The sequence below is a fragment of the Puma concolor genome, chromosome A2 (genome assembly GCF_028749965.1).
Source record: "Puma concolor isolate L17-30 chromosome A2, mPumCon1.1.hap2, whole genome shotgun sequence".
Taxonomy (NCBI): domain Eukaryota; kingdom Metazoa; phylum Chordata; class Mammalia; order Carnivora; family Felidae; genus Puma; species Puma concolor.
The window spans coordinates 58,862,864-58,889,217 of record NC_141668.1 but is presented as its reverse complement, the minus strand read 5'-3'; the positions used below and the strand labels follow the sequence as shown (position 1 = coordinate 58,889,217).

The 26,354-nt window shown below is 35.9% G+C and overlaps 1 protein-coding gene across 13 annotated transcripts in view; it reads left to right on the top strand.

Moving 5' to 3' along the window:
* HDAC9 (histone deacetylase 9) overlaps positions 1 to 26,354 on the top strand; it is a 708,604-nt gene that overhangs the window by 389,751 nt on the left and 292,499 nt on the right. For all 13 annotated transcript variants that reach the window (XR_015246442.1, XM_086694877.1, XM_086694833.1 and 10 more), the window contains exon 3: positions 10,459 to 10,521. Coding sequence is in view for 12 of the 13 variants with exons in the window: in XM_086694877.1 (XP_086551003.1) it covers positions 10,459 to 10,521 (63 nt within the window). In the remaining variant the exon portion in view is untranslated. The remainder of the gene's footprint in view (positions 1 to 10,458; positions 10,522 to 26,354) is intronic.

Below are 26,354 nucleotides of genomic sequence, written 5' to 3'. Positions count from 1 at the left end.
ACTCTCTGCTGTCAGTACAGAGCCTGCTTCAGATCCTTTGTCTCCCTCTCTCTCTGCTCCTCCCCCATTCATGCTGTCTCTGTCAAAAATAAACATTTAAAAAATTTTTAAAAACACATATTTTGTGTAACATATTGTATGTCATATATATTATATCCTATATTCTTAGAATAAAGTAAGCTACGGAAAGAAAATATTATTTAAAAATCATAAGGAGAAAATAAATTCACAGTACTATATTTATCTGAAAAAAAATCAATGTATGAGTGGACACATTAAGTCCAAACCTATGTTGTTCAAGTTCAACTACATATTTTAAATAAAATGAAATGCTTGAGAGTTTTAACTGTCATTTTTTACTAATGCCTTCTCCCTAGCTTATAAAGGGAACAACATTAGCCTGTGCTTGAGAATTTCTTACCATTTAGTCTTCGGAATGTTAATTACTCCTAGACTTTAGTTTCCCTCAACTAGCATTGTGTTCCATCAAGTCAATATATAATTATTCATGATTTGAATAATCAAAAATTACTAAATTTTAATCCAGGTGAAGTCTTGAATCTGAAATAAGTGAATTTGGCTTCCAAGGGGTCTCTGCTACTTACAGGAAGTACTGCTGAGAATTTCCTTCAGATAGAGCCAAAATAAGAAGACAGCAGTCTTCACTTAATTACAAAAAAGAAAACAAAAACAGGTTGTTATAGCCTCACGTGAAATAACTAATGTTAGCTTATTGATTTTAAATAGAATCCCTGCCATCTGGAATGAAGTCATTAGCTGGGGGGTAATGCGTTGTGGATTGGTGATACTCCTAGGCTGTGATTAAATGGCACACATGTGAGTGTTGCTATGAATCTTTGTGTCTCCTATTAAAATATCTGATTAGACCTCACAAAGTAAGCTTTGCAAATAAGCTGGGACATACTACTCCCCTCTTGCTCGTTATTTCCATTTCTTATTATTCAATTAGGAATCAGTGACTTGCTGAATACACATGGTGTGTTTATCAGCCTGGAGAGTGATAAAAATTTTCCCTTCGAATTTTTCTTTTATATTCTGTTTTCTAATATTATAGCTGATTTTGAGAAATAGCTATTATCTTAGTTCAGAATACAGAAATCTAAGTAGGCCCTCGATTATTCACTTCTTGATGTGTGTATTAATAGTGTGCTATAATAATAACTTAAGAGTACTGAATACCTATTATGTTCTTGCCATAATGGTGGAAATTTTATATTCATATTTCTAAATATTAAAGCAACCCTGCAAAGCACATGTCAATTTTTTTCATTTTTTTACCATGTTTATTTTATAACCATGATTTCTTAGTCCTTATTAAGTTGATACAATTTGGGGAAATAAATACTCCCTTCCCTTTTTGGTTCCATATGTATTGGGCAGGGTAGCAGGAACAGAATATGAAATAATAGGCAAAGGATGCAGGGATGAGATGCGTGAAGTTGAAGAAAGACACGGTGAATGTTTCTATGAATGCTTTGGGAAGAATATCAACCAGAGAAACACAAAGTTGACAACATGAGTATTCTCTTCTCCTATGGGCTTCGAAAAGTATGACATAGTATGGGACCACATCCAGCATATATTAATTATATAGCATTGTGGTATATGTTTCTTGTCAGACATTATGTGTGTATATTTTTTCTTACTTTTTAAGCTCCATAGATGACATTCATAAAGTACTTTTTTTTAAAACAGGAGGATTTTTTTAAAGTTTATTTATTTTAAGAGAGAGAGGGAGAGAGAGAAAAGCAGGCTCTGACATGGGGCTCAGTCCCACAAATCATGAAATCATGACCTGAGCCCAAGTCAAGAGTCAGAGGCTTGCCTGACTGAGCCACCCAAGTGCCCCCACAAAACATTTTTAATACGTTATTCAGCAAATATTAATTTGATCATATAAACCAATCTTGCTTGGCAGAAAACACTACTAGCTGCTATGTGAAGGTCCTCCTTTTAACTAACACTTAATTTTATACTTGGAGCTTCGTATCAGAGGAAGTTCTTAAAGGGCATTCCTCTTTCAGCTGGATTTACAACTCATCTGCAACACTAAATACAGATAAAATAAAGATCACATCTTGGTTAAAGGTTTATATATAAAAGCCCCTGCAAATATAGTCACTGTCTTGTCCAGATGGTAATTGTAGACGACTTGTTCTCTTTGAGCCTTTTTCTTACCCCATTTCCTCTCAAGGTCTTTATCTCAATGCTTTGAAGCTCCATAAGTGACTGTGAAGCTGAGGTTAATATTTTTAAAATGAGGGAATTATGACTAAGAATGGTTAAGTAACTTATACAAGCTATCCAACTTATAACTGGCTACTAAATGAGAGGGGGGATTCAAGTCAAATTCTGTCTGAATCCAGAGGCCTGTCTCCATCGAATAAGCCACATTATTTAGAATGTAATGTAGTTGCCCTTCATATGAAAGATATTCGCTGGTTTTCATGAATCAAGTGTAAATTCATATCTGACACTGAAGTTTGCACATTTTCCAGAATATATCTCTTTTTGATTTAAAAAACATGTGAACATAAGGCCCCTCCTTCTAAAGACTTAGACAATGTAGGAGCTCTTTAAAACTGAAAGGGAATTCTCTATGTCAATGAGAATATAAAGTGGAACTTTTTTGATTAGAGCTTTGATGTTTTCAGAAGAGTCATGTCACTGTTTCCTGGAGCCAGGCTGGCTGTTATAAGAGTCCAGGAGAGCCTCAAGAGCACAGGAACAATTGTTAAAATGTTCAAAACTCCTTTTTAGTAAAAATAGTTTCAGTGTAGAAATGGGAAGGTTTTAAGTAAATTCTCTAGAATCTTGAGTTTTTTAATTTCCTGTGCTTAATCCTAGGAAAATAAAGCATGATAGAATTTACCATCTCTTGTGTTTTATATTGATGATACAAAGCTTATGAATGGTTACAGTATTGTCCTGAAAAGTACTGTATGTAACATAATCATCATACTTATCTGACCAGGATGATGTTGGAATTGGGTGTGTGAGATAACCCTTTTGAGAGAGGAAAACTAACTCTGGAGATACATTTGGGGAAGGGTGGAATGTGAATGGCTGATGCAGATGATGGAAATTGTTTGCCTGACATTTATCTGTGAAAACAAGCATGAATGAAAGTGTATAAAAATCAAACATATGTATATTTACATAGATTCACATATCATATAGAGTGCTTACTATTTGCTAGGCAGTGTGAAATAGGCACATAGATGAATGACAGATCTGTTCTTGACTTGTTGACGCCTAGCATGGGAAACAGATATGTAACCAAATTGTTGAAATATCCAAAGACTCTTGTTATGATATACGTAAGGACAGAGTTAGGTCTTGTCATTCATGACTGCTCAGATCAGGGAAGGCTTTGCCAAGGAAGTAATGTATATGTGCAGGCTTTTGAAAGATGAGGTGGATTTACTACTTTTTTTGCTCTTGAGAAGATGATGAACCAGCAAGGGCCACTATCTCCTTCCATGAAGTTACCAAATGTGAGACTTTTCTATGGGATGAAAGGAAAAAAACCATCCAGGTATATATTGTCTATAAAAGTTATTCTTAAAGGATGCAAAGGGTGAAAACAAAGGAGTGGAAAAATATCTATCAGACAAATGGTAACTGAAAGAATTCTGTTAAAGTAAACCATCCTGAAACAGGAAAGATTCCTTACCCATGGACATCTAATAAACTTAGTGATACGGCTAATTGCAAATGTGTATACTTTAGTTATACACCACTGCTGTAAATATTTTTGATGAGGCAAAAAAATAAGTGCTTGGGCATTTGCTGTTTCTTAAATATGGTAGTTGACATCCAATTAGATCATTTATGAAGTCAGAATATAATTGCAATATAAAAAATGTTGCTGCTATTTTCAGTGGGAAGCATTCTGGCATTCTCTTGATTTAACATGGTGATAGGTAGTGGTTTGCTATGGTAAATATCAGCTTGACCTTTGTGGCAAGAAATGACATTTCTGGGTTGATTTTTTGATGTCTGGTGAACTTATATTAGCATGTGGAAATCAGTCTTATCACAGCTCTCAAATATAGTATTCATCCAGGTGCTACATATCACTATTGATTTTTGATGATCAGAATCCCATTTATTTATAAGATGATAACTATTAAACGTGTGGCTACATATGAACACCTACTTTGTAGAATAATATAAAATTAAATTTTTGAATCATACCAAATAGTGAAGATCAGAAAGCTAATTTTACTTAACTGGAATTCTTCCAGAATTTTGATTTTCATAGCCTTGTAACCAGACATAATATTTTGTCTTGAAACTAAGATTTCTATTAAAAGTTTGTCTTGTAAATATCTTATACATACTTAGTTTAGTAAACATGGGATAGGTTAGTCTGGGTTGGTTTGTATTTCAAAGCTGATGCTGTTAAGAAAATGATGTTTGATTATCAGCATGAGCCATTACGTGCCACTTAAAGCAAAAGAAAAGATTAATGGTTGATGCGTACTTATATTTACATTGAGCCTATTCGTACATATGAAATAGTTTTTCTATGTGAAATCAGTTTACAGTACCATAATACAAAGTGTAAAAACTACTGTGCTGTTTCTTAAGTGACTTGCAGGGAGGGAAGGTTGAATCTAAACCTATATTTCTTTGAGAACGTTGAGTCAGAATGGTATAATCAATGGAATTAACCAATTAAAAATAGAACATGTAGACGTGAGCCAATGCAATTGATAACCAGACTTTTCTAGAAACTTTGCCATCACTACAGTTACTAGACCAGTACTATAAAGTGTAACTACAAATGCATTTTTATGTTAATTTCCTAGTGCCAATATTGTTAAAATACTCCAAAAGGAAGATATTTGAAAACTTTGTTTACTCAAACTACTCGATGATGATCATTACATTAAGGAATCCACGTGAGATCATTTCTGTTGCAGTCTGTTGTCTGACCCTTTTCACTGGTTATTCTGTCCACAAGACAAGGAAATAAATGCAAAAATGAAAGTGCAATTACATTTCATTTGATTTCAACAAAAGATTATTTTTCATACGTGCATATAGCTTTATAAAATTGTGGTTTATTATTGATTTGAAGTTAATTATTGAGATTTTAATAAGACACTATGGAAAAAATGAATAACGATGAAATAGTACATGTTGAATATGATATCATACTGCTTTCTTCTCCTGGACTGGCCGCTCTGAGCTCTGCACAGAAAGACTGATGTGCAACTGACAAATACTCAGAAGAAGAGAACCTGGAACAACCTGTCTTAGTGAAGAAAAGCAGTGCACGCATCCCTGTCATCTTAAATGTACAATGCTGGGCTCATCTGCCAGTTAAGAGATACTTTTTTGGACGATCCTCCTCTTTCTACTTTGAATATTAATTGTCTTCTTCAGTCTCTTACCTAGTTTAATTATTTTCATTTAAAATAAACTATTCTCTAATAATACTGGCTTGTTTAAAATTGGACCCAAAAAAGATACTTATTCCATTTATATATTTTAGCCATCTAATCGTTGATTTGGAAAGGTTGATCTTCTCTACTGATTGTCACACTTTATCGTGCATCAGTTGAAGGTCTTATAAAATACAGATTCCTCCCAGAGATTGTGATTTAGTACTTCTAGGATAGGAAGTACCCCATAAATTGCATTTCTAACAAGTTCCCAGGTGACCTTGATGCTCTGAAATCCCCTAGAAATAGAATAAATCATGGATCAACATGTCCCATCTGAAGGGAAGAGTTAGAGAAGAAATTATTATCAATCAAATCAAGGCCAACAGTTCTAGAGCTTTTGTTGATGTTGTTTTGTTTTCATATAAAACAGCCTCCCTGGAATTTCATTGCTGATGTGTTTTCTGATACCCTTTACCTGTTCTTGGGTCCAGGCAAGATTTCCTTATCTGAAGACCATTTGGTAACCAATTAGGTTGTTTCAATGGAAAGGAATCACTTGTAAATTGAACATCCACTATTTAATAACAATTGGCAATGTTTCTCTAAGAGATAGAAAAATCAGATAAATAGACTACTTAATTCCAAATAAAAATTAGTACCCTGTACTCTATTGCCTGTTCGTTGGGAGTCTAGGTGAACCAAGTCTACTACTTACAGACAAGTACGTATAACTTTATTGCTGTGACAATAGTTTGAGAAATGTAAGGATGGGTGAAAAAGCAACATGAGCGAGTCAGAAAATGAGTGAGGAGATCCAGGTGTTGGTGAGTAATTTTGTAGATTTCCTGTAAAACAGAATTAATATTTCAGGCAAAGTGAAATACTTTGTCTAGATTTCAGAATCATAGGATTTGGTGCTAGATGAAAAGTCTGTGTTTGATTACAGATGAGCAGAGGTTACCTTAGTGTTTTAGAATAAATCAGGCTATATTACCTTCTTTGCTTCTTTCCAGTGGGACTGATTTGAGAAAAGATCAATGTGAGCTATGGGTCCAAGGATATTTTAGGAAATATTTTGATGCCATATAGATTTTTATACATCTTTTTGTGTTGTCTATATACCTGCATAAAAATAATTGGAATTATCATAATTGCTTTTGAATGACATTTTGGTATCCCTCCTATTAATTTATCACTAGTTTTGCATACTCTGTTTAAAATAACCACTTAAATAATTAGACAGTGGTTTCATTTCCATCAGTAGATAATATTAACATTTACTGAATGAGTGTAAAATGAATGTAAAATGATTTTTAGATCAATTTCCAACGTTTTTATTAAATTGAGTTTTTTTTTCCCATCAGTAAAATTGATTTTATAAATGCACAAAAAGGAACTTACTGACATTTCTTTACTGACATTGTTGAGATGATGTGAGAGGAATTACACAACATTCTTAATATTTAAGTTGTTGGTTAATGGAACTATGGTAATCAGTATACTTCCTGGTGATTTTAATGATGCTTATTTTTCCTCTAAGAAACAAGCGATACCTATTTTATGATGTGTCTGATGTCTTTTCACCCTAAACTAACTTTTCATTGTCAAGAGGTAAAAGGGAAGACTATTAATGGTAAAAACAAAACAAACCAAACACACAAACAAACAAAATACTGAAAGCATGTGGGGATAAAATCTCAAGTGAAATAACTTGGTTAACATGAAGAAGACACATTACACTATTTTATGTGGTATGCCTTTTCCTAGAACCTCTGAGAAATAGGATAATTACTAACTCACTCTTTTGGAGTTTTACTTTTCTTGATGATAAAAGCTCAGCAACTGTTTTTGTCAATTGCAATTTGAAGGGATCACTTAAATTTGAAATGACAAAAGATGTCTATTATGGCATTAGTAGGATTTTGTCATCCCTCTTACATGTTTATCACCGTTTTGCCTATTCTGTTCAAAACCACTCTGAAACAATTGGTGGTTCCATGTTTCATCACTAGATCATTCTAAAATTTATTTTGAAGATCTCAGGTAATTATTTGCATCACTTGAAAAGGGACAGAATGCCAGACTGGGGAATATGATGGGAGACCACCTGCTAGATACAAAGCATGTCTCTTTAGTCATAATATCATTAACAAGTACTTTTATAGCCTTAGTAACATTCAGCACACCTTAATTCTTACTTTGTAAAATAGGGAGCTTGTTTGTACTCAACACTATTGGATTTCAACTATTTTCTTCTTTTTTAAAAAAGATTATTTTGAGATAGAGTAGCACACTTGCTCGTGTGCATTTACAGGCACATGAGTGTGGGTAGGAGGAGTGGCAGAGAGCAGGAGGGAGAAGGAGGGAAGGAGAGGGAGGGAGGGAGAGAGAGAGAGACAGTGTGTGTGTCCCAAGCAGGCTCCACACTGTAGGTGCAGATCCCAACATGGGGCTCCATCCCACAAACTGTGCAATCATGATCTGAGCTGAAATTGAGTCAGAAGCTTAAGGAACAGACTGAGCTACGCAGATGCCCCTCAGCTGTTTTCTTCTTAATGTACAAAGCTGTTGTTCAAAAGAACTCTTACATATTCTAGTATAAACAAATAAAAGTGAGGTTGCCCTGGTTCGGGGAAGAATCTTTTCTGGAGAAAGCACTGTAAGTCAATTCCAGGGTCCCATGGCATCCTGAGGCACAGAAAGTTTGAACACCACTGTAGGCAAATTCTAAACTTCCTCCCAGGTCTAAAATGCTATGCTTGGTTACATCATCCCTGAGGTAATTTGCCAGCTCCACAATATTTCCATCTCTTGAATTTTATATATTGATTTCTTGACTGAGTGAAAGTTTAGTTGTAATATCAAATGGAATTAGATATTTTTTTTCCAGTGACAAGAAAATAAGATTTTCTCATTTTAGTTTAAGTCCAATGTGCTTTGGAATAATTTTTTTTTTAAATCTTGTAACTTATGTGTCCAAACATAATTTTGCAAGAAGTAGGAGTTAATCTATGAAAGAAGGAAAATTCAGTACCACTGTTTTCAGCAGTGTGTTATCTGCCTAATGACTTCACATGCTTCCTCCCTTCCACCAAAACCCTATGTCTCCTTGTTCTCTTTCCCCTGCCCCACACTCTGTGGTTGACCAAGATCCTTCCTCCACCAGTTGTTCTAGGAACCTTAAAACACTCTGCTTTTTCCCTTTCCTTCTCTGTTGCTACTAATGCTTTAAGAATTACATTTTCCTTACTGACCTAGTTTAGAAAAGGAAGAAGAGTTCCCAGGACTAGTGGGTTATCACTTTTGGGTGTGCCCTTATGAATGGCTAGATGGTACAACCCAGTTTGTGATGCAGAATTTATTTCTCATACAGAAATGATGTTATAAGTGTACCTCAGAGACTATAGAATGTTTAGTAGTATATGTTATAATTCATTTACTCTACAGGTGAATTTCAAAATGTGTGTTGGTCTGGGCGCCTGTCAACTACTCTAAATGCCATTTCTTCCAAAAATTGAGGTCTGTGTTTCAGGTAGCAATGAATGCAGAATATTCCTAGTTGAAGACTGACCATATTTATTGGTTGAACTACAGGTGCATATATATTTGGTCGTTCTGCCTCCATCCATTAGACAGCATCAACACTTTCTTTTCCTTTTTCTTTTCCACACTGAATTTAGCCTGAGGGGCTGAAATAGAGGCAACATTTTCAGACCTAAGCTATGTTTTCTTTTTAATTTAGATATAATAGAAACTGGATGCAGTAAAATTGATAGGTGGTACCAAGCTCACATTAGGATTTATGAAATGGACAGTTGCCTTGCATAAATGGCAAGTAAAAAATCAACCTAGTTCTTCATAAACATTTTATTCTGCGGTGTGCTTGTTTTCTGAAACTACCTCTACTAAATCTCCTGTCAGTCTTGAAACTAGAAGGCAGAAAAGCTTCTAGTGCTACAGCCAACTGCAGTGTAGCCAGAGAAACAGGCAACAAAAATAGAACACCAGGATTGCTGTGCGTGGGTGAGGCAGAAACCACATTATGAGCAAAAGCTTCCAGTATTATTTTAGAACCAATACAGAGCTCTGCACTTCTCTCCTCTCTCTTCCAAAAACACATACTATAAAAATAAAATGAAATTAAATGTATGTGCATTTGCCCTCTTAGAATTATGATTCTTATTTTTTTATTTTTTTTTTTTTTTTGCCTTTCTTTCTTTGGAAACAAATCGCCAGTATGGAAATACAGTGTGTAAAGCAAGCTGGGAGGGAGGAAAGAGTTAATTGCTTTTAAGGCCCTGCAATCGAGAATTATGGTTTGAAAGATAGAGGCTGGACAGCTGGGTTTGCTGGGGTATTTTTAAATGCATTAATGCTGGCTCCAATCACTCGGCCATGCTTGACCTATTTTTGGCTCAGGCCGACCATTGTTCTATTTCTGTGCCTGTGGGCCCTGCCGTTGTTGATTCATATGCAAATGGATTATCACTAGCTTTAGCCAACTTGAGCTGAGAGAGACCAGAGAGGGGGAAGAGACGCACACAAACAGATGGAAGGGCACCGGCTGAAGCCACTTGCAGGACTGAGGGTTCTTGCAACGCAACTCTAGCAGCCTGAAGAACTATAAGCCAGGTTTAATCAGTTTCTTTTTCTCGTGGGTACAGTTAATATTTTTCTACTTATTCTGACAAAGCAATAACCCCGAAGCACATTCCTATTCCCCACCTGCTTTTAGTTTCCGGGATAACCTAAACTCCAGACAGCCATAGCATCGACTTGGTCTTTCTGCTTTGTACACAGGTTGGTAACACAGGAAAAGTGTCCAGATATTTTGAAAAGTGTATGTCCACCTTAACAGAAAGGGAATCATTGTGGAAGTTGGTCGGCTGCTGCCTCTCCTCGGGGAGGAGGGAGGACCAGGGAGGGTAGCTCCTGGGGCCCGTGCACTGAGCAGCGATGAATCTTTCATGTAGCTGAAGTAAGAGTGATTGGAATATGCTGCAGACAATTTACGAGAGTGACTCGTGTTTTTCCTCAGATGGGGTGGCTGGACGAGAGCAGCTCTTGGCTCAGCAGAGAATGCACAGTATGATCAGCTCAGGTAAGATCCTCTTCCATAACTGAGACATTTTATGTGTGAAAGGAGGCAGACTTGGGAAATGCAGCTAAGAAAAAGCACCTCTCAAGGATTTGCTGCTTTTTGGTGTTGATGTTGCTATTTTCTTGGTGCGTCTGTAGGGTTTAACTTAGATCCCTTCCATTACCGGTTCTGTGCATATTCAGCATTTAGGGACAACAGCTTCTGAATGAAATCTCAAAGCTTCTGATGAAGGATGGGACTGAGATAAGTAAAATGTAGTTGGGGGTGCTTTGCCTTACTCTGCAAGTAGAAAACGGAGATCTGTACTGATTGCAAGCTATTCTAATGGGACTTTAAAAATCAGGTAAGTTCATCCTGGGGCTTCAGTTTAAATTGCAGCCTCTGCTAGCCGGATGATTTTATATTTACAGTGTGCATACAGAAGCACATCTATTTATAGACCTACCTTCTGAAATGTGTTTGCTAGGAGTTACAAAGGTAGTTTTAATGTGGCTTTTTCTCAGCAGCCCAAAACGAAAGTATTCAGGATGGAATAAAATTATTAATAGCAGATGCTTATTTTAATTTTCTTTAAAAACATTTGGAGAGTCTAGCATTGTCAGGCAGATGGATGGCATAGCGCACACATAAAGGTGTTACATGCAGGTGCAACCCTTTAAAGAATAACAGTTAACAGAGTCTAATTTCTGGTTTCTCTCTGTATGTGCTTGTGTCGTCAAGACGAAACTTGTCAGCTTTATCAATTTCTGTTTGTTAAAAGAGCAGACTTTCCACATGATAACACTTACTTATAATTGCTGCTCTTCATATTTAATCCTACAGACAGTTCCTAAAGCTTGGGGGGGGGTTTGTTTCCGTCCTCTGAATGTTTCAGTCTAAATTGGCTTAAAGTTCTCCCTCACATCTTCTAAGTTCCTATGTGGGCTTGATCATAATTATAGATCACCACATAGATTTCCATGAAAAGAGTGCAACGTAGAACAGCGTTTACTTGCTAGAGCTAGATGTGAAAGAAATATTCCACAGGTTGGCATGATGTCTGTTTCCGTGCTGAACACCTTCCCATTTACGCACCTATGTTTGAAGCAAGTTATCTTTAAACCTCGTTAGTTGTGATGATTTTAAGATACTTCTCTTGATCCAGTTTTTTGGTGGGCTCAGAATAAGAGATCGATCTTGTGTAATTTGAGGTGTTGACACTTAAGTGGCAAGAATTATTTTAACTAGTAGCGTCTGCTTATCTGAAGCAAACCTACTAGGATTTTAATATGGTTTATTATCTTTGTGGCTTTAAAGTTGACAAGAACTTGGGGAGGGGTCAGCTGGTGTGTCTCCAATGGAACTGGTCACTTAATTTAGTGTTTTATTTTTTAAATATGGATCAACTTTTAAACAATCACTGTATCGGGTATCTTTTCAGTACTACACTTTTTCTGTTTAGTCCTCACCTCTGTGTTAGGAGTTTCCTGTTTCTTTCACACGGTAGAGACAAAGCTGTGCCTTTGAAGCAGCAACTGGCCGGCCGCTGACATTGAATCTCTTGCCACAGGCTACAGGTGTTTGCAAGCCTCACTGTTTTTGGTGTCTTTGATAATCATATGTAACTTTACTCCGATTTTCAGTTGAGACTGTCATTTTCCTGACATGAAAGCAATAATATTTTCCAGCAGGGAAGTGCTTGAGACTGTCCGTGCAGTTGTCAGTTCTACAGGAAACATCCTGTAAGAACCAGCTCTTAAGTGAAAGGTGATGTAGATTGACATCAACTCTCAAACCTGTCTGATATAAATAAGGAAACTCCAAGTTCTGTTAATTTTTCAAATTTGAAACATAAAATCATTTGCATCCATTCTACCATGTTGTATAACATTTGATGTTGTTTAATATAATATGGCCTTAACTTTAGTTCCCCCAGTCTTTATTGTGTACTTCCTCTGAGGCCCTGGCTCTCAAACTTGGAGTCATCAAGAATATTTTACAAAATACTGATGCCTTGGTTACACCCCCAGAGTTTCTGATTTAACTGGTATGGGAACTAGCCTGGATATTGGAATTTTTACTATCTTCCCAGCAATCCTAAGGTTGCAGCAAACTTTAAGTAACACTGATGAAGGGGTAGGAGGGAGACAATGGTGATCCTGGTGACCCATTTCAGTAGGGTTTTCCTTTAAGTTAATTGACAAGTTAGAGGTGTGTTTGTCTTAATTTATCTGCAAATTTCATTTCACTCCCTTTCAGACCAGTGGCATGGGTCTATGATTGATAGGCATAGGAATGGATGGAGTCGTTGGATCTGAAAGAGATTATTTGGTAGTAGTGCAAAGTGGTGGAGACAACACTGTTCGCGGAGTCAAGAGCTCTGTGTTCCGACTCTTAGCCATTTGGATAACTGGTTACTCATCTGTAACCTGAACAATAATGATGTCCTCATGCTTACCTCTGGGCATTCTTTATGAGGTTCAAATGTAACAACATGTTATTGAAATGCAGACTCCCTATTATTATAACTATTTTTAGTGAAAGAACCTGGGCTTCTGGCTCTTCCATACCATGCTCTATCTTGCTGAACAAGCCAGCTGAGTTCAATTGTATGTCACATAGAACAATGATATTTTGTTTTGAGAGTAAGTTTTCTTTAGTTATCTTACACGTCAGTTACTTTTTTTGGTTTTCCTGTTCTGGTAAGAACTAGTCATCTCCTTGTGTAAATTGTGACTGTAAATCAGAGTAGTTTGTGTGTGTGGGTGTGTGTGTGTGTGTGTGCGTGCGCACATGCATGTGTACATGTACATGTGTTCTGTAAAGTGTCTCATTACATAGTAATCAAAGGCAAAGAATTTGCAGAATGTATAATTGAACAGTGAAACCACAACAAAGTATTTCTTAAGATTGTTTTAAAAAGCTTTGTTTTATTGTTACCTATTGCTTTGAAGTTCCCATTTGCTGTTTTAAAAGTTAAGCTCCATACTATGCATTGATAAAGGTGAGTTTTCTTCAGAGTTCTTTATATACCGTTGAATTGCAAGTGTTTTATATGGTTCCATTTTTTTCTAATATTGATCTAGCTAGGCAACACATTTTAGGGAGAACTAGGTTCTACAGTATAATCTGCTAATGTGTTTTCAGTTAAAATGCTCTGTAATATTGAATCTTGGAATTCATTATGAGTGACACATTGTGCTAGGTCAGTCTCTACTTTTGTGGCTTGTGTGGGCCAATATAAGTGATAACTGTGGCAGAAAGTAAAGCATGCACAAATATTGACTCAGGTCACTCAGCAGTAGCTGGCAGAATTTGGGGTGTTCTCCTGTTGCCAGGCATCTTGCTTAACATGTTGGACAGCAGAGCTGTCCAGACAATATTGGAACAATTACTATAAAAGAATTTCCTAGAGTTTATACAGCATTAATGTAAAATACATTTAAAATAAGGAAAACTCATATTTTTACTATGTATTCTTATTTTAGGGTATAAAAGAAAAGCATTTAAATCTAAATCCTGAATTTCTTTTATGGAAAACATATCTTCACCCTTTCAGAATCTTTTTTTTTTCCCTTTGGTGTGCATTGTCGAGGGGAAAGGAACATTTTAGATTCAGTAGCCATTTATGTCTACTTGGAAAGCAGAATCTAATTATGAAAATGTAAGTCTGTGAAATGCTCCTGTCATGTCAAGAATCACTTCTGGTATTTCCCATAATTACTGTTTTGCCATTCTCTAACTCAAGTTATCTTCACTTACAAGGCTGTTATCAATTTGAATATTTGATAGGTAGTGATCAGAAAGCTAGTTATAAATAGGCCCATTGAGAATAGGGACAAGAATGAATATTTTATATCTCTGTGGATTACACCAGTGGAATAATTGTTATGTCTGTTAAGTAAGAAAATTCAATAAAACCCCTCAGAACACTGAAATAAATCCCAATTCTGAATATTTGTTTATTTACTTATCTATTATTTTTATGTAAAGAGTTGCATGTATATGAGTGGGGGAGGGGCGGGGGGGGAGAGAGAGAGAGAGAGAGAGAGAGAGAGAGATTGAGAATATTAAGCAGGCTCCATGCTCAGCATGGAACCCGACACAGTGTTGGATCCCATGACCGTGAGCCAAAATCAAGAGTCACATGCTCAACCAACTGAGCCACCCAGGTGCCCCCCAAATTGAGATTTAAAACTGAGGATTTTGATTTTGAAGATGAGAAATTTGAAAATGATGTACGACATAATTTTTTGCCACTGATAGATAATGAAGTGACTCTAAAATTGTATAACCTGGCCAACACTCGCCCTACACACACACACACACACACACACACAAACACACACACGCGTACGCATGCACACATGCATGCACACACAGACACAGTGTTCAGCATTAAGTGAGTACAGAAAGTGATATGACCTAAGCTATCTTGGAAGGTAATAGACAAGGAAAAAAGGGAAATGGGGATTTTGATCAAGACAGAGAAACCTAACAGGCCCTGCGTCCTAGCCCCCTTAGAATTTTACTGACAAAATGACTACTTTCTCAAAATTCTCACTAACATTGCCAGATTTGAAGAGAAGCAAACTGAGTGGATATCCTTAGCTGTTGCTGTTGTTGTTGTTATTTCTTGTGCATGAGAAATAGTAGAAATGACTCTGGAAAAGAAACTAGTGAAATGGAGGAAGGTGAACGAACACTGTCTCTGGAGAAATGAAGGCTTCAGGGCAACACTCTAAGTTAGGAAAATGATCCATAATTCTTTTTCATGAAATACCCTTCCCCATCTAACCTTAGATATTCCACCAGGAGAAAACATCTTTTTACTGAATCCATGGAATTATCTAATAATTTTTCCCCACAAATGAGGCATCTTAATAAGAACATAAATTCCATAAAACAGGAATTCAAAGACGAGATGGTAAAACAATAGCACAAGAGAAAAGGATATTTTAGATTTTGGGAAACAAATGAAAATGAAAAAGCATGATAATTACAGAACAAAAATATTCATTAGAAATAGGAGGAAGCAGAACAGACACCAGTGAAACTCTTTACCAACAAAGGGGAAAGGTTTAAGACAACCGTAGGGAATGAAAAAGGAAAATGGATTCAAGCAATTGGAAAGAAGTCAATTAATAAGAAACACAAAGGAAATAAAACAAAAAGATTATTTATATCCCTGAAGTTGATATTCTAAAACATTGAAACAGAAGATAATTTTGTGAAAAAGAAGAAAGATTATTGCACTGGAAAAGAAAAAAAATAAATAAATCTGTAGACTGAAAGAACTCTCACATTTTAAGGATAGTTTGCTGCAAATGCTCATCACAGAGTCATATTCTAACTGGGCTATTGATTTTCAAATAATAAAAATTATTCAGGAGTTCATGCAAGTAAAGCAAAGGTATATGGTGGGGGGAAGGTGGGGAGGAAGGGAATGTATGGGACTCAAGAAGTATCAAGCATATCCAACATTCAATGACAAAAAATAACGAAGAAAAATCTTTGAAGTTCAAAAAGAAGTGTAACCCAATGGTCCATTCAGGCAAGAGTTATTAAAATATAGAGAAAATGGGTAGGCAAGTCAGAAATTCCCAAACATGAGCAAGGCTGCTTCCAATGAAACCCACAATGAAGAGATGAATAAAAAATGAAATACAGAAGTAGGAAAAGCATAGGCAGATAAATGGGGCAAACCATGAATCTATTTAAATAAATATGAGATTGTGGTTACAGGATAGAAAGCAAATTTTATAAAGTAGGGCAACATTCATAAACATAACCAATATGAGGCATTAGAGAGAGGTGAGATAGAGTAAAATGTGAAACTGCTGATAGCTTCTTTCTGGGCAGGGACAGACTCCCTGCTGCTTAAAATGGAAACACAGGGGTAAAAGAAAAGGACTCCAAACACTGATTTTTTAAAATAATCTAACCTTAGATCTTCTTGGAAATAGAACCTCATATAGGAAGGAAGCATTTAGTATGTTGATAGTCCCTTCAGTTGCAGTTTATAATCCTGATAAAATCATTTAATGTTTTTTAAATAAAAATAACATCAGTGATATGCTCTCACTTTTATGAAAGTATATTTGTCCATCCATCCATCTCCCAGAAGGATTCATACATAGGTTGAAAGAAATCATGGACAGTTTTGTGTGTGTGGTGGTGGGCTGGTTGCTGGGGCCAGGGGATGGGGGGACTTTTGTTTTTATCATCATACTTTTTCACTTTGTATGAATTTTTACGATATGCGCATATCTTCTAACAAGTGTTTCTTACAGACCGCACACAAATCTGCGCCAGAATATTAACGGTGTTTAATCCAAGTAGTAGGTAAATTGGTTGTGTTCTGCTCCGAGTAACAGAAAATCCTACTCAAAGTGACAACAAGGAAATTTATCACTTAGTTAAAATTGCAGGGTAGTTGACAGCACTAGGTGGTCAATAATGTCAAAAATAATCAGGTCATTCATACCGCTTCCCTCTGTTGGCCTTAGAGTTGTATCTTCTTCACAGGTCTGTTTCCTCAACAAAGCAGGAGTTGAATGTGGCAGATCCAGGCATTGTGTCTATTTATGCCCTACAAAGTCTGGAGACATAGAAGAGATACTTTGCTTCCTTGGATGTTTTCTTTAGGGAAGTTTTACTCAACATTTCTCCAGCAAATTGTCTTTCATAATTTATTGGCCAGAAAAGCAGCATCTACCCAGGAACAAAGAAGGACAGGACCACCATGATAGCTCCTTAGAGTCATACTGAGCCTAGGAGAGTGGGTGCTGCAGCTGAACGTTTAGTTTGTATTAGGAAGAAGGAAGGGAGGGTAAGGAATGCATGTTAGCTAGGCACCAGCAGTATTTGCTACAGTGTGTATGTTGGTGGTTGGAATTTTCTTCTTGGTACTTTTCTTCAGGTTGTATTTCTCAAAATATAAACAATTAAATGAAGGAAGCAGACCATGTAATTTTTTTCAATTGAATCGTGGGTGTTACTTCATTTTCATGAAGATTTTTACATCCATTTTGACACTGATAACATTTTTTTACTAGTATTGAATAGGAAACCTTTCTTAATACTGTTGTTAGAAGGAACCCTAAAAAGAATACTTATGGAAGAACCCTGGATCTCTGTAGAGTTGTAAATCACTTTTTAGAGAAGAGGAAAATCAACATTGTAAACTAATGCATTACAAACATTTATTATAAATTTGAGTAAAGTATTCCTTTAATGCTGGCTTTGAGGGATACAGAAAATATTAAGAGAAATTTATTTAATGTATAAACTTTTCTTTACACTGAAGGAGGATTATTTTTAAAATATTCAAAATGCAATTTCTTTGCCAGTATGTTGTTATAATTATTACATTTTCAGAGTAATGAACAATTTTAACAATCTGGAATAGTAACTGCATTTTAACAATTTTTTTCTGAATTGGAATACTTTGAAAACAATTTAATTGGAATAAAAGCCCATGAAAATGACTTTAAAAATAAGCTTTCAGTAGATGAAATTCAAAGATATTTTGGCATGTGCTTCAAATCAGAGTGGCAGTGCTATGGTCTGTCCCATTCTTGAAAGGAAGATAAAGTGCCAGTGGTTGGCTTGGATGCATGGTGTCCTTACTATGGGCAATTCTCCCTTTTCTAATTTTGGGAGCTGACAATCTGGAGATGAAGGGATGAGAAAATACCTTGGGTCTACTAGTTCTATTCTTCCCCCACTAAGTCACTTGCAGAAAACAACTTTAATTTAAACAAGAGTTTTTGCAATACTAACTGCCCCACGTTTTACATATTATCAGAGAACATTATGTTTAGGGTTACTCTGTGATGCTCTGGTTTGTGAAAACAAAACTGAGTAATTCTTGTGTTTTAGAAGAGTATCAGTTCCGTTCATTATTTTAATGTTAAATTTTCCTTAGTCAAATAAGGGATGGGCCTTTTATATATGGTGTTTTTTAAATACCCAATAATTAAATCCAATGAAAACTACATTTAAGGAAGAAGGAAATTTACCAAACCACAGACTGTAACTAGTCATTTACTTATGATTAAACTCTTTGCATGTTGATAAGGTTGGAAAAACCCCAGAACTTCATTTTTTTTTTACTTCTTCCCCTCATGGCCTACTGCTTGTATTGAAACATTTTATTTATAATTTATATTCAGTACTGACACAATTTTAGCCCTGTGGATGCTTTTTTCAATTTTTTGAGGTGACTTTTGGTGGGTGTCAAAGACATGACACATATCCAAAGTAGGTTAAAATATTTTTAAATTTTAAAAGTTGAAATTAAAAACAAACAAACAAAAAACCCAAGAAAATTTCACTGAATTTCCATTAAATTGCACATTGTGGCCTGGAAGTTCTCACTTTAGTGAAAACGTGTTTACCCAGAAAGTTCTCAGGGAACCTCATGTAGGGTGAATTAGAAAAGCTGTTGGTGAATAGAACATGATTCAAATTTTACTCTTGATGGTGCTTTCTAAAAATTTTGTATTTAAATTCTAGTCTATTAATGCACAGTGCAGTATTCATTGCAGGTGTGCAATTTGGTGATTCAATACTTACATAGGACCCTCTCCCAACAAGTGCACTTAATCCCCATCACCTATTTAACCCATCCCCCACCCACCTCCCCTCCGTAACCTTCAGTTCTTTATAGTAAAGCTTGTTTCTTGGTTTGCCTCTCTCTTTCTTTGAGGGTGCTTTTTAAATCTGCTTACAAATAAAATTCAGTTGTGTATTTTGAATGTGTCTTTTACATCAGACACCACTCATTTTAGATTTAAAAATATCACAATCAGTTATCATTTTCATGATTTTTCTACCACATTCCACTCTGATTTGTTTAGTCTCAATTTAGGAGGTCAGTGTTTGGAGCCATATGTTTTCATCATTTTTTTTAACATTGTCGTTCTTCTTATTAAGTAATAAGCTACTGTTTCAGAGGCTTTTTCTGTACCAGGCATTGTTTCATCTTTTAATCTTCCTTGCAGTTTGGAGAGGTATGCACTACTTAGAGCAGGATTCGTATTTTGCAGATATGGAAACAGGTTCAGAGGAACTTACTTATGGTGATCATGGGTGGGAGCCAGCAGGGTCAGGTTTGAACTTGGTTTGTTTACCATGTCTCTGTTCTTGTTTACCATCTCTCTGCCACTTTTTCTCAAAGAGAAAAATATTTTGCGTAGGATAATGTGTTTCATATCTGGGGCTAAAAAAATTGAATCAGCTATATAGATAAATGTCTAGGCATACTTCTTAGTCCTGGGAGGTTTAAGGCACAAATAGGTAACTATGGTGAAAGGCTTGGTTGGAGGAGCCTTACTTCACATTCCCAGGGCTTGATAATGATGGTGGAGGAAGTGAACACTGTCCAGGGCTGAGACAACTCAAGCCAACCTCTAGAGTTCCATGAGACTGATGATATGCAGAGTAATGAGTACACACTGTGGACAGAACCAGTATCCCCAGTGCATTTGGCATGTTGTTTGCCAGTGCTCACAGTACATCTTATAAGTCATACATGTAAGGTTTGCACCACTGCAAAATAGCACATTATAACTAATGTAATTTAGCCAGAGATCTTTTTTTTTTTTCCTTCAAATGTTAGCTCCATGGGCTTCAGTATTTTTTGACCAAAATGTTTGAATTATATCTACTTCATTCCTTACCTAGAAATCAGTTGGGCAGGGGGGAGGTTCAATAAAGTCTGTATCTCCACTCAAATCCTTATCTCAACATGCTATGTCAAATTCTTAAGCCAAAAGAATAATCTAGCTAATAAAATTTTACTCTGCCTATTTTGAATCTGTATTCATCCAATTTGGGCCCAATGTGGACTTTTTAGGTGAAAACTGGATGGTGATGTTTGTATGTATCAACATGGTATTACATTTTACTTTATCTTGAGTTAAATTTGTACATTGAATTCACCAGTTAGATACTAATGCAATTATTCAGGAGTCAGCTCCTTGGTTTTCATCAACTAATTTTTATAATCTTATTGGCTATGAGAATCTTGAGCTATCTTTATGGAATACATCGTGGAGGCATTATTGATTGTCATATTAATGACCAACATAATTTATTGCCTTCCAGGCGAAAGAAGCTTTCAGAAGATCATTAAATGCATTAAAATCTGCAGATGCCCACATGTCTGTGGCTCTCTTTAGCAGGCTGACTCCTTTGGGTCAGTTATTCTTAGCCTCGGTATTTCTATCTTATGGCATTGCAGGTCTAAGATTAGCTTGTTAGGCGTTATCATGCCATCTGAGTTACCTCCTAATATAACTCTACACTGGAATGATTATTTATAGAAAGAGCATTCTGTCATTTTTGGGTTATTTCTAGTAGTTTAAATAAAGAAGAATAACATTCAAGTGAAACCACAGATTCCTTCCTGCTGCCAAAACAACATGATAACTGTCTGCTTAAGGGGCAATAATGTTTAAATGTCTGCTTAGGGTGATTGCAGAATTCTTTTTATCTCTGCCACCTTGACAGAAAAGGTAGAACTTTGGATATTGATGTATAATGCTTGTGGAAAGGCAAAGAGGCAGTCTTGATGCTTTCTGTCACAGAGCACAGAAGACTCTGGTTGATGATGACAACAAGAGACACACAGGATTTATTTTTAGAAACAGACATTGCTAAGCTCTCTCTTTGGTGTTAATATGGCTCATAAACAGGGCTCCTCATTGTTGACCTTTCCAAGGAAAATGGCATTTTATACACACACATATACATACACTCTATTTTTTTTTACTTTGCAAGAATGACTCTATTATTAAGAAGATAACTAGAACTTTTTTTAAAGCTGAGAAATCTAAATTTTATAAAATTCCTCCAAAAGATATATAGCACTTTTTAACATTTCATGAAAATTGGGTCTAAAGGATGGTTTGTGAAAAACAGTCAAATGTTATAAGTACAATGAATATATAGATTGGCCATAGGTGTGGAAAAATAGGTGAATGTATATTATAAATGACTTAATAATAAATTAAAATACCTGTAAATAATATCATCTATGTTTCTGGCTTTATTGCAATAATATGTAAAATATAGCTATAAAAGATATTGTAAAAATTATGATTCGTTAATTAAGTTGCTGATTTAAGTAGATGAGATAAAAATTTCAGTATATAAAAAGGAGGTATAAGACTTTGCTAGTTGTTCTGGTATAACGAACTCTTATTGAACCCAACAAATTTTATGTAAAATAAAATGTACAATTTCACATTAGAGAACTGATCTCTCAGCTTACTTACACTGTAAGTTTAATTCACATCTTGGTAATTGATATATTACTTTAAAATTAGAATTGCGATTTTACTCTCTTAAATTTGCATTATGTATTTCCTGATTATTCACTCCTGATTATTCACTCATTGTTAGATGTTGAAATGTTAAAGTGCTGTGGTAATACATTTCCTGTTACACATCAATTAAAATGCTTTAGAATGGATGATTCACTTCTATAGGAATATTCATAAATTTATTATTTATTTACTGAAAACATATTATCTTCTCAAAAGGTAAATATTTTTATGTTTGTGTGCAATATAAGAAATCCACAGCCCATTGGGAACTTGCAGAATGACAGACAAAAGCAGGAACACATAGCAATTCATGTGTATTCTCAAAGAAGTCAAGATGTAAACAAATTCAGAGGATTGGAAGTAGAAGCAATTGTAGTAACCCACTGCATTCCGACCCTTCTTAATTAGCAGGTTGAAGATTTGGGGAGATGATGTAATTGCTTGAAGTTTTAGAAGCTGAATTGAAATAGTCATACACCTGATTTTTTTTTTTTACTCAAAAATATTTGAGAGCCAGTCACATACCAGGTATTATTCTATGCACAGAGGATACATCTATGAAACAAGATAAGGAGACATGTATTTGACTGATTGTTCAATTGAATGATGGATAGATAAGGCTACTTTAGATAGTAATAAGTATTAAGGAAAACTAAAAGAAAATTGGGATAGAAAATGACTGATGGTGGCAAAGGCAGTATTAGAGGAATCACATAAAACCTTTTGAGGACGCTAAGATACAAAGAATATTTCCCCGATAAAAGTTGGTTTTCCCTCAGCATTCCATTTGATCTAGAACAAACAGAATAAAATCACAGAATAGAGCAGGAGAATGGGGAAATTTTTATTAGTGGATACGTAAGAAAGTCAGGGGAAGTCTGTTCCCTGGTTTTAGAGACTTTTTCTAATTTCCAAAGAGAAATTTTGTAATGAGGTGATCTCTCCCTAGCATTAATGCTTTGGGCTGGAAATAAGGACCTTTTTGAACCACTTACCTTGGTTCTTCCCCAAAGGTTCTTCTTTGACCCTCATTCCAGCTTTAACCTCATATATGCAGAAACTTCTTACCCAAGCAGTATGAGCCATGCTAGTACTTTAGTGAAGTGATGAATTCCTCTTACCTGGGAGCCGAAAAGAATGGGGACAGTATATCCTCATCCACTGAAGTTAGGAGTCTGAAAATTTTTTCTCAAATTTGCAATATTGCACACTTAAAAAAATTTTTTTTAGAGAGAAGAGCTGCCAGTGGGGAGAGGGCGTAGGGAAAGAGAATCTTTTTTTTTTTTTTTTTTTTTTTTTTTTTTTTTTTTTTTTTTTTTTAGAGAGAGCACAAGCAGAGGAGAGGCAGAGAGAGAGAGAACATCTTAAACAGGCTTTCTTGCTCAGCTCAGAGCCCAATGTGGGGCTTGATCCCACAACCCTTGGATCATGACCTGAGCCAAAATCAAGAGTCAGTCACTCAACCAACTGAGCTACCCAAGTACCCCAATATTGCACACTTTTTTTTTTTAATTTTTTTTTCAACGTTTATTTATTTTTTTTTTTTTAATTTTTTTTTTTTTTTTCAACGTTTATTTATTTTTGGGACAGAGAGAGACAGAGCATGAACGGGGGAGGGGCAGAGAGAGAGGGAGACACAGAATCGGAAACAGGCTCCAGGCTCTGAGCCATCAGCCCAGAGCCTGACGCGGGGCTAGAACTCGGACCGCGAGATCGTGACCTGGCTGAAGTCGGACGCCTAACCGACTGCGCCACCCAGGCGCCCCTCAACGTTTATTTATTTTTGGGACAGAGAGAGACAGAGCATGAACGGGGGAGGGGCAGAGAGAGGGAGACACAGAATCGGAAACAGGCTCCAGGCTCTGAGCCATCAGCCCAGAGCCTGACACGGGGCTCGAACTCCCGGACCACGAGATCGTGACCTGGCTGAAGTCGGACGCCTAACCGACTGCGCCACCCAGGCACCCCTATTGCACACTTTTAAAAGGGGTTATTGGGGGCACCTGGGTGGCTCAGTCACTTGAGCATTTGACTCTTGAATTCGGCTCAGGTCATGATCCCAGGGCCCTGGGATTGAGCCCTGAATCGGCTCTGCACTGAGCATGGAACATGCTTATGATTCTCTCTCTCCCTTTGCCTGTCTCCCTTGCTCACACTTTGTTTCTCTACAATTAAAAAATAAATAAACTTTAAAAAATAAATAAAGAGGTTATATAATACAGTATTCATTACACAGGTGTTTATTGAGCCCTTCACAACATGCCAGGTATTTAATTCATGGAAATCATGGGATGAATAGCAACTTTCTTGTATGGCTATAGAACTGTAACTTCTAAACAAAATGTTTAGAATACACTGTCTTCATCCTTTTAGGAAGTGGATAAACTTGTGATTAATTTTTATAAAAGTTGAGTAAGGAAGTATTTAAATCTATTTTTAAAAAGGGAGAAACAACAATGTGCTAAAAACTATTTTCCCCACATGTTCTGCTTTCTCATGGGTAGGGAGCAATGATAGATACACATAGTAGGATGGACAAATATTTTTGAGGGACTGACACATGATCTCACATGCCTGATGCCTCATGGGGTTTTCCCTCAACATTCCAATTGGTCTAAGTCAAATGGAATGAAAGCACAGTTAGAATAGAGCAGGAAGTGTTCTGGAGCTATTTTAAACTCCACTGAGTTGTGCCTTCTGTAAGGGATGGGGAAACCTTTATTGGTGGGAAGGTGAGGGAACCAGGGGAAGGAGATCATCTACCATTTTCTTTAGCTTCAAGAATATTGGGACTGAGCCGAACTCCTGGACAACATGCTTTTTTGGATTCAGAGTGTAGCTTGAGGAAAATGTTTAATAACTACATTTTTTCCTCGAGGATTGTCTCATTTAATCAATTCAATTCAATTATTGAGTACTTGACAGGTGCATTTTTAGGCTAGATTTCTGGTTTATCTGTTATTGCTGTGTGTGTGTGTGTGTGTGTGTGTGTGTGTGTGTACACTAACAATCAGCTGTTTCCTTTTTCTGAAATACCCTTCTGCTGCTCTGTTCTTTGCTGGAAGAATCCTAACCCTTACAAAGCATAGTTCAAATGTCCCCTAAACCCCCCTCCCCATCCCTGCAGCACTTTCCCGGTTATATATATTATCTTCTCCTCAAATCCCCCCTCTCCCATAGTTCTTTATTACTAACTTAGAAATTTCCACTTTATGTCTTACACTGTGGTTATTTATGTATGTGTGTCCCCATCCCCCCCCATTAGTTATATTATAAGCTCCAAGAGGAAAAGGATCATGTTTTACTTCTATTTTTATTCCCTACAGTGCCTAGCATATAATTGATCCCTGAGATTATTTTTAGATGAATGAATGAGTGATTAAAGAGTACAGTGGTATCAGTCTGTTTTTAAAATTTTTTTGATTTTTAAAAAAATGGTTTCCTCTTTTATGTATAAAATAAATCCTCAGTTTTTTGTAAATTGAAAAATGTAAACTTCTTGATCTGTTAAAACCTTAACTGAAAATTAAAACCATTCATTTTAGAATATTAGTCAAGAATAATATCCAGTGTTTTGACAATATGTATATGATCCCTAAATCTTTCAGTTATTCTTGAGAATGGAATTTTGTAGTATTATTTTTTGACTTGATTTTTAATCAATAATGCCATGAGATATGTGTCTGCATTCAAAATATTAAGTGTGAAATAGATAATTTAAGACTGTCTGAATATAAATGCATTCTCTTTGGTCCCAGGAGAATAAATTTGGTTGTGAAAATGATTATAGGTATACTTTTATATTATTCAAACATTACTTCACATTATATCCTATTTTTCTCCTGTGTGAAATTTTTATGTATAGACAGCTTTCTTAGATAAAGACAAAAATGGATAGAATTTTTGGTTAATAGCACCAATCTGAAATAGTTTTGCCCCTCAGATTGCTGTTTGGAGCTCATCTACATTTCTTCAGGTATTACTTAATTGGCTATATTATTTGAGAAGAGAGCAATGGAAAAGATTTTTTGATAAACAACTTAATAATCAAATGTTGAATGCCAAGGGTATCAGTAACTTAAAAAAATTATCTAAAGTAAAATGTCAGAATAGGGAATTCACAGAGTGAGATATTAAGGAAAGACAGATGGAAGGAGTGAATCAATCTCTGTACCCAGTTTTTCAAGAAGAAGAATGCAATAAATATATTTATGTCTAAGTGGGAGAGGAGTGGTGAAGAGAGTAAGTGTAATGTAAGTAGGAAAAGATATAATTTTTTTTCAGGGTAGTCTTTGCTGAGCTTTAAAACTCAGCACAAGAAAGGATACATTAAGGCCGTTAAGGCTGAAAAAATTGATTGAGTTAGTTACTATAAATGTGGGCCAAGAAAAGAGTTGGATAATGAAACCAAATTTTGCAACATAGCTGTTGAAGTCAGCTTAATAGGGCACAGGAATGAGTATGTGCCAGTGTTAAGTCCATGACTTTGCCAATTGTGTTTTCTCATCATTGTGAGTC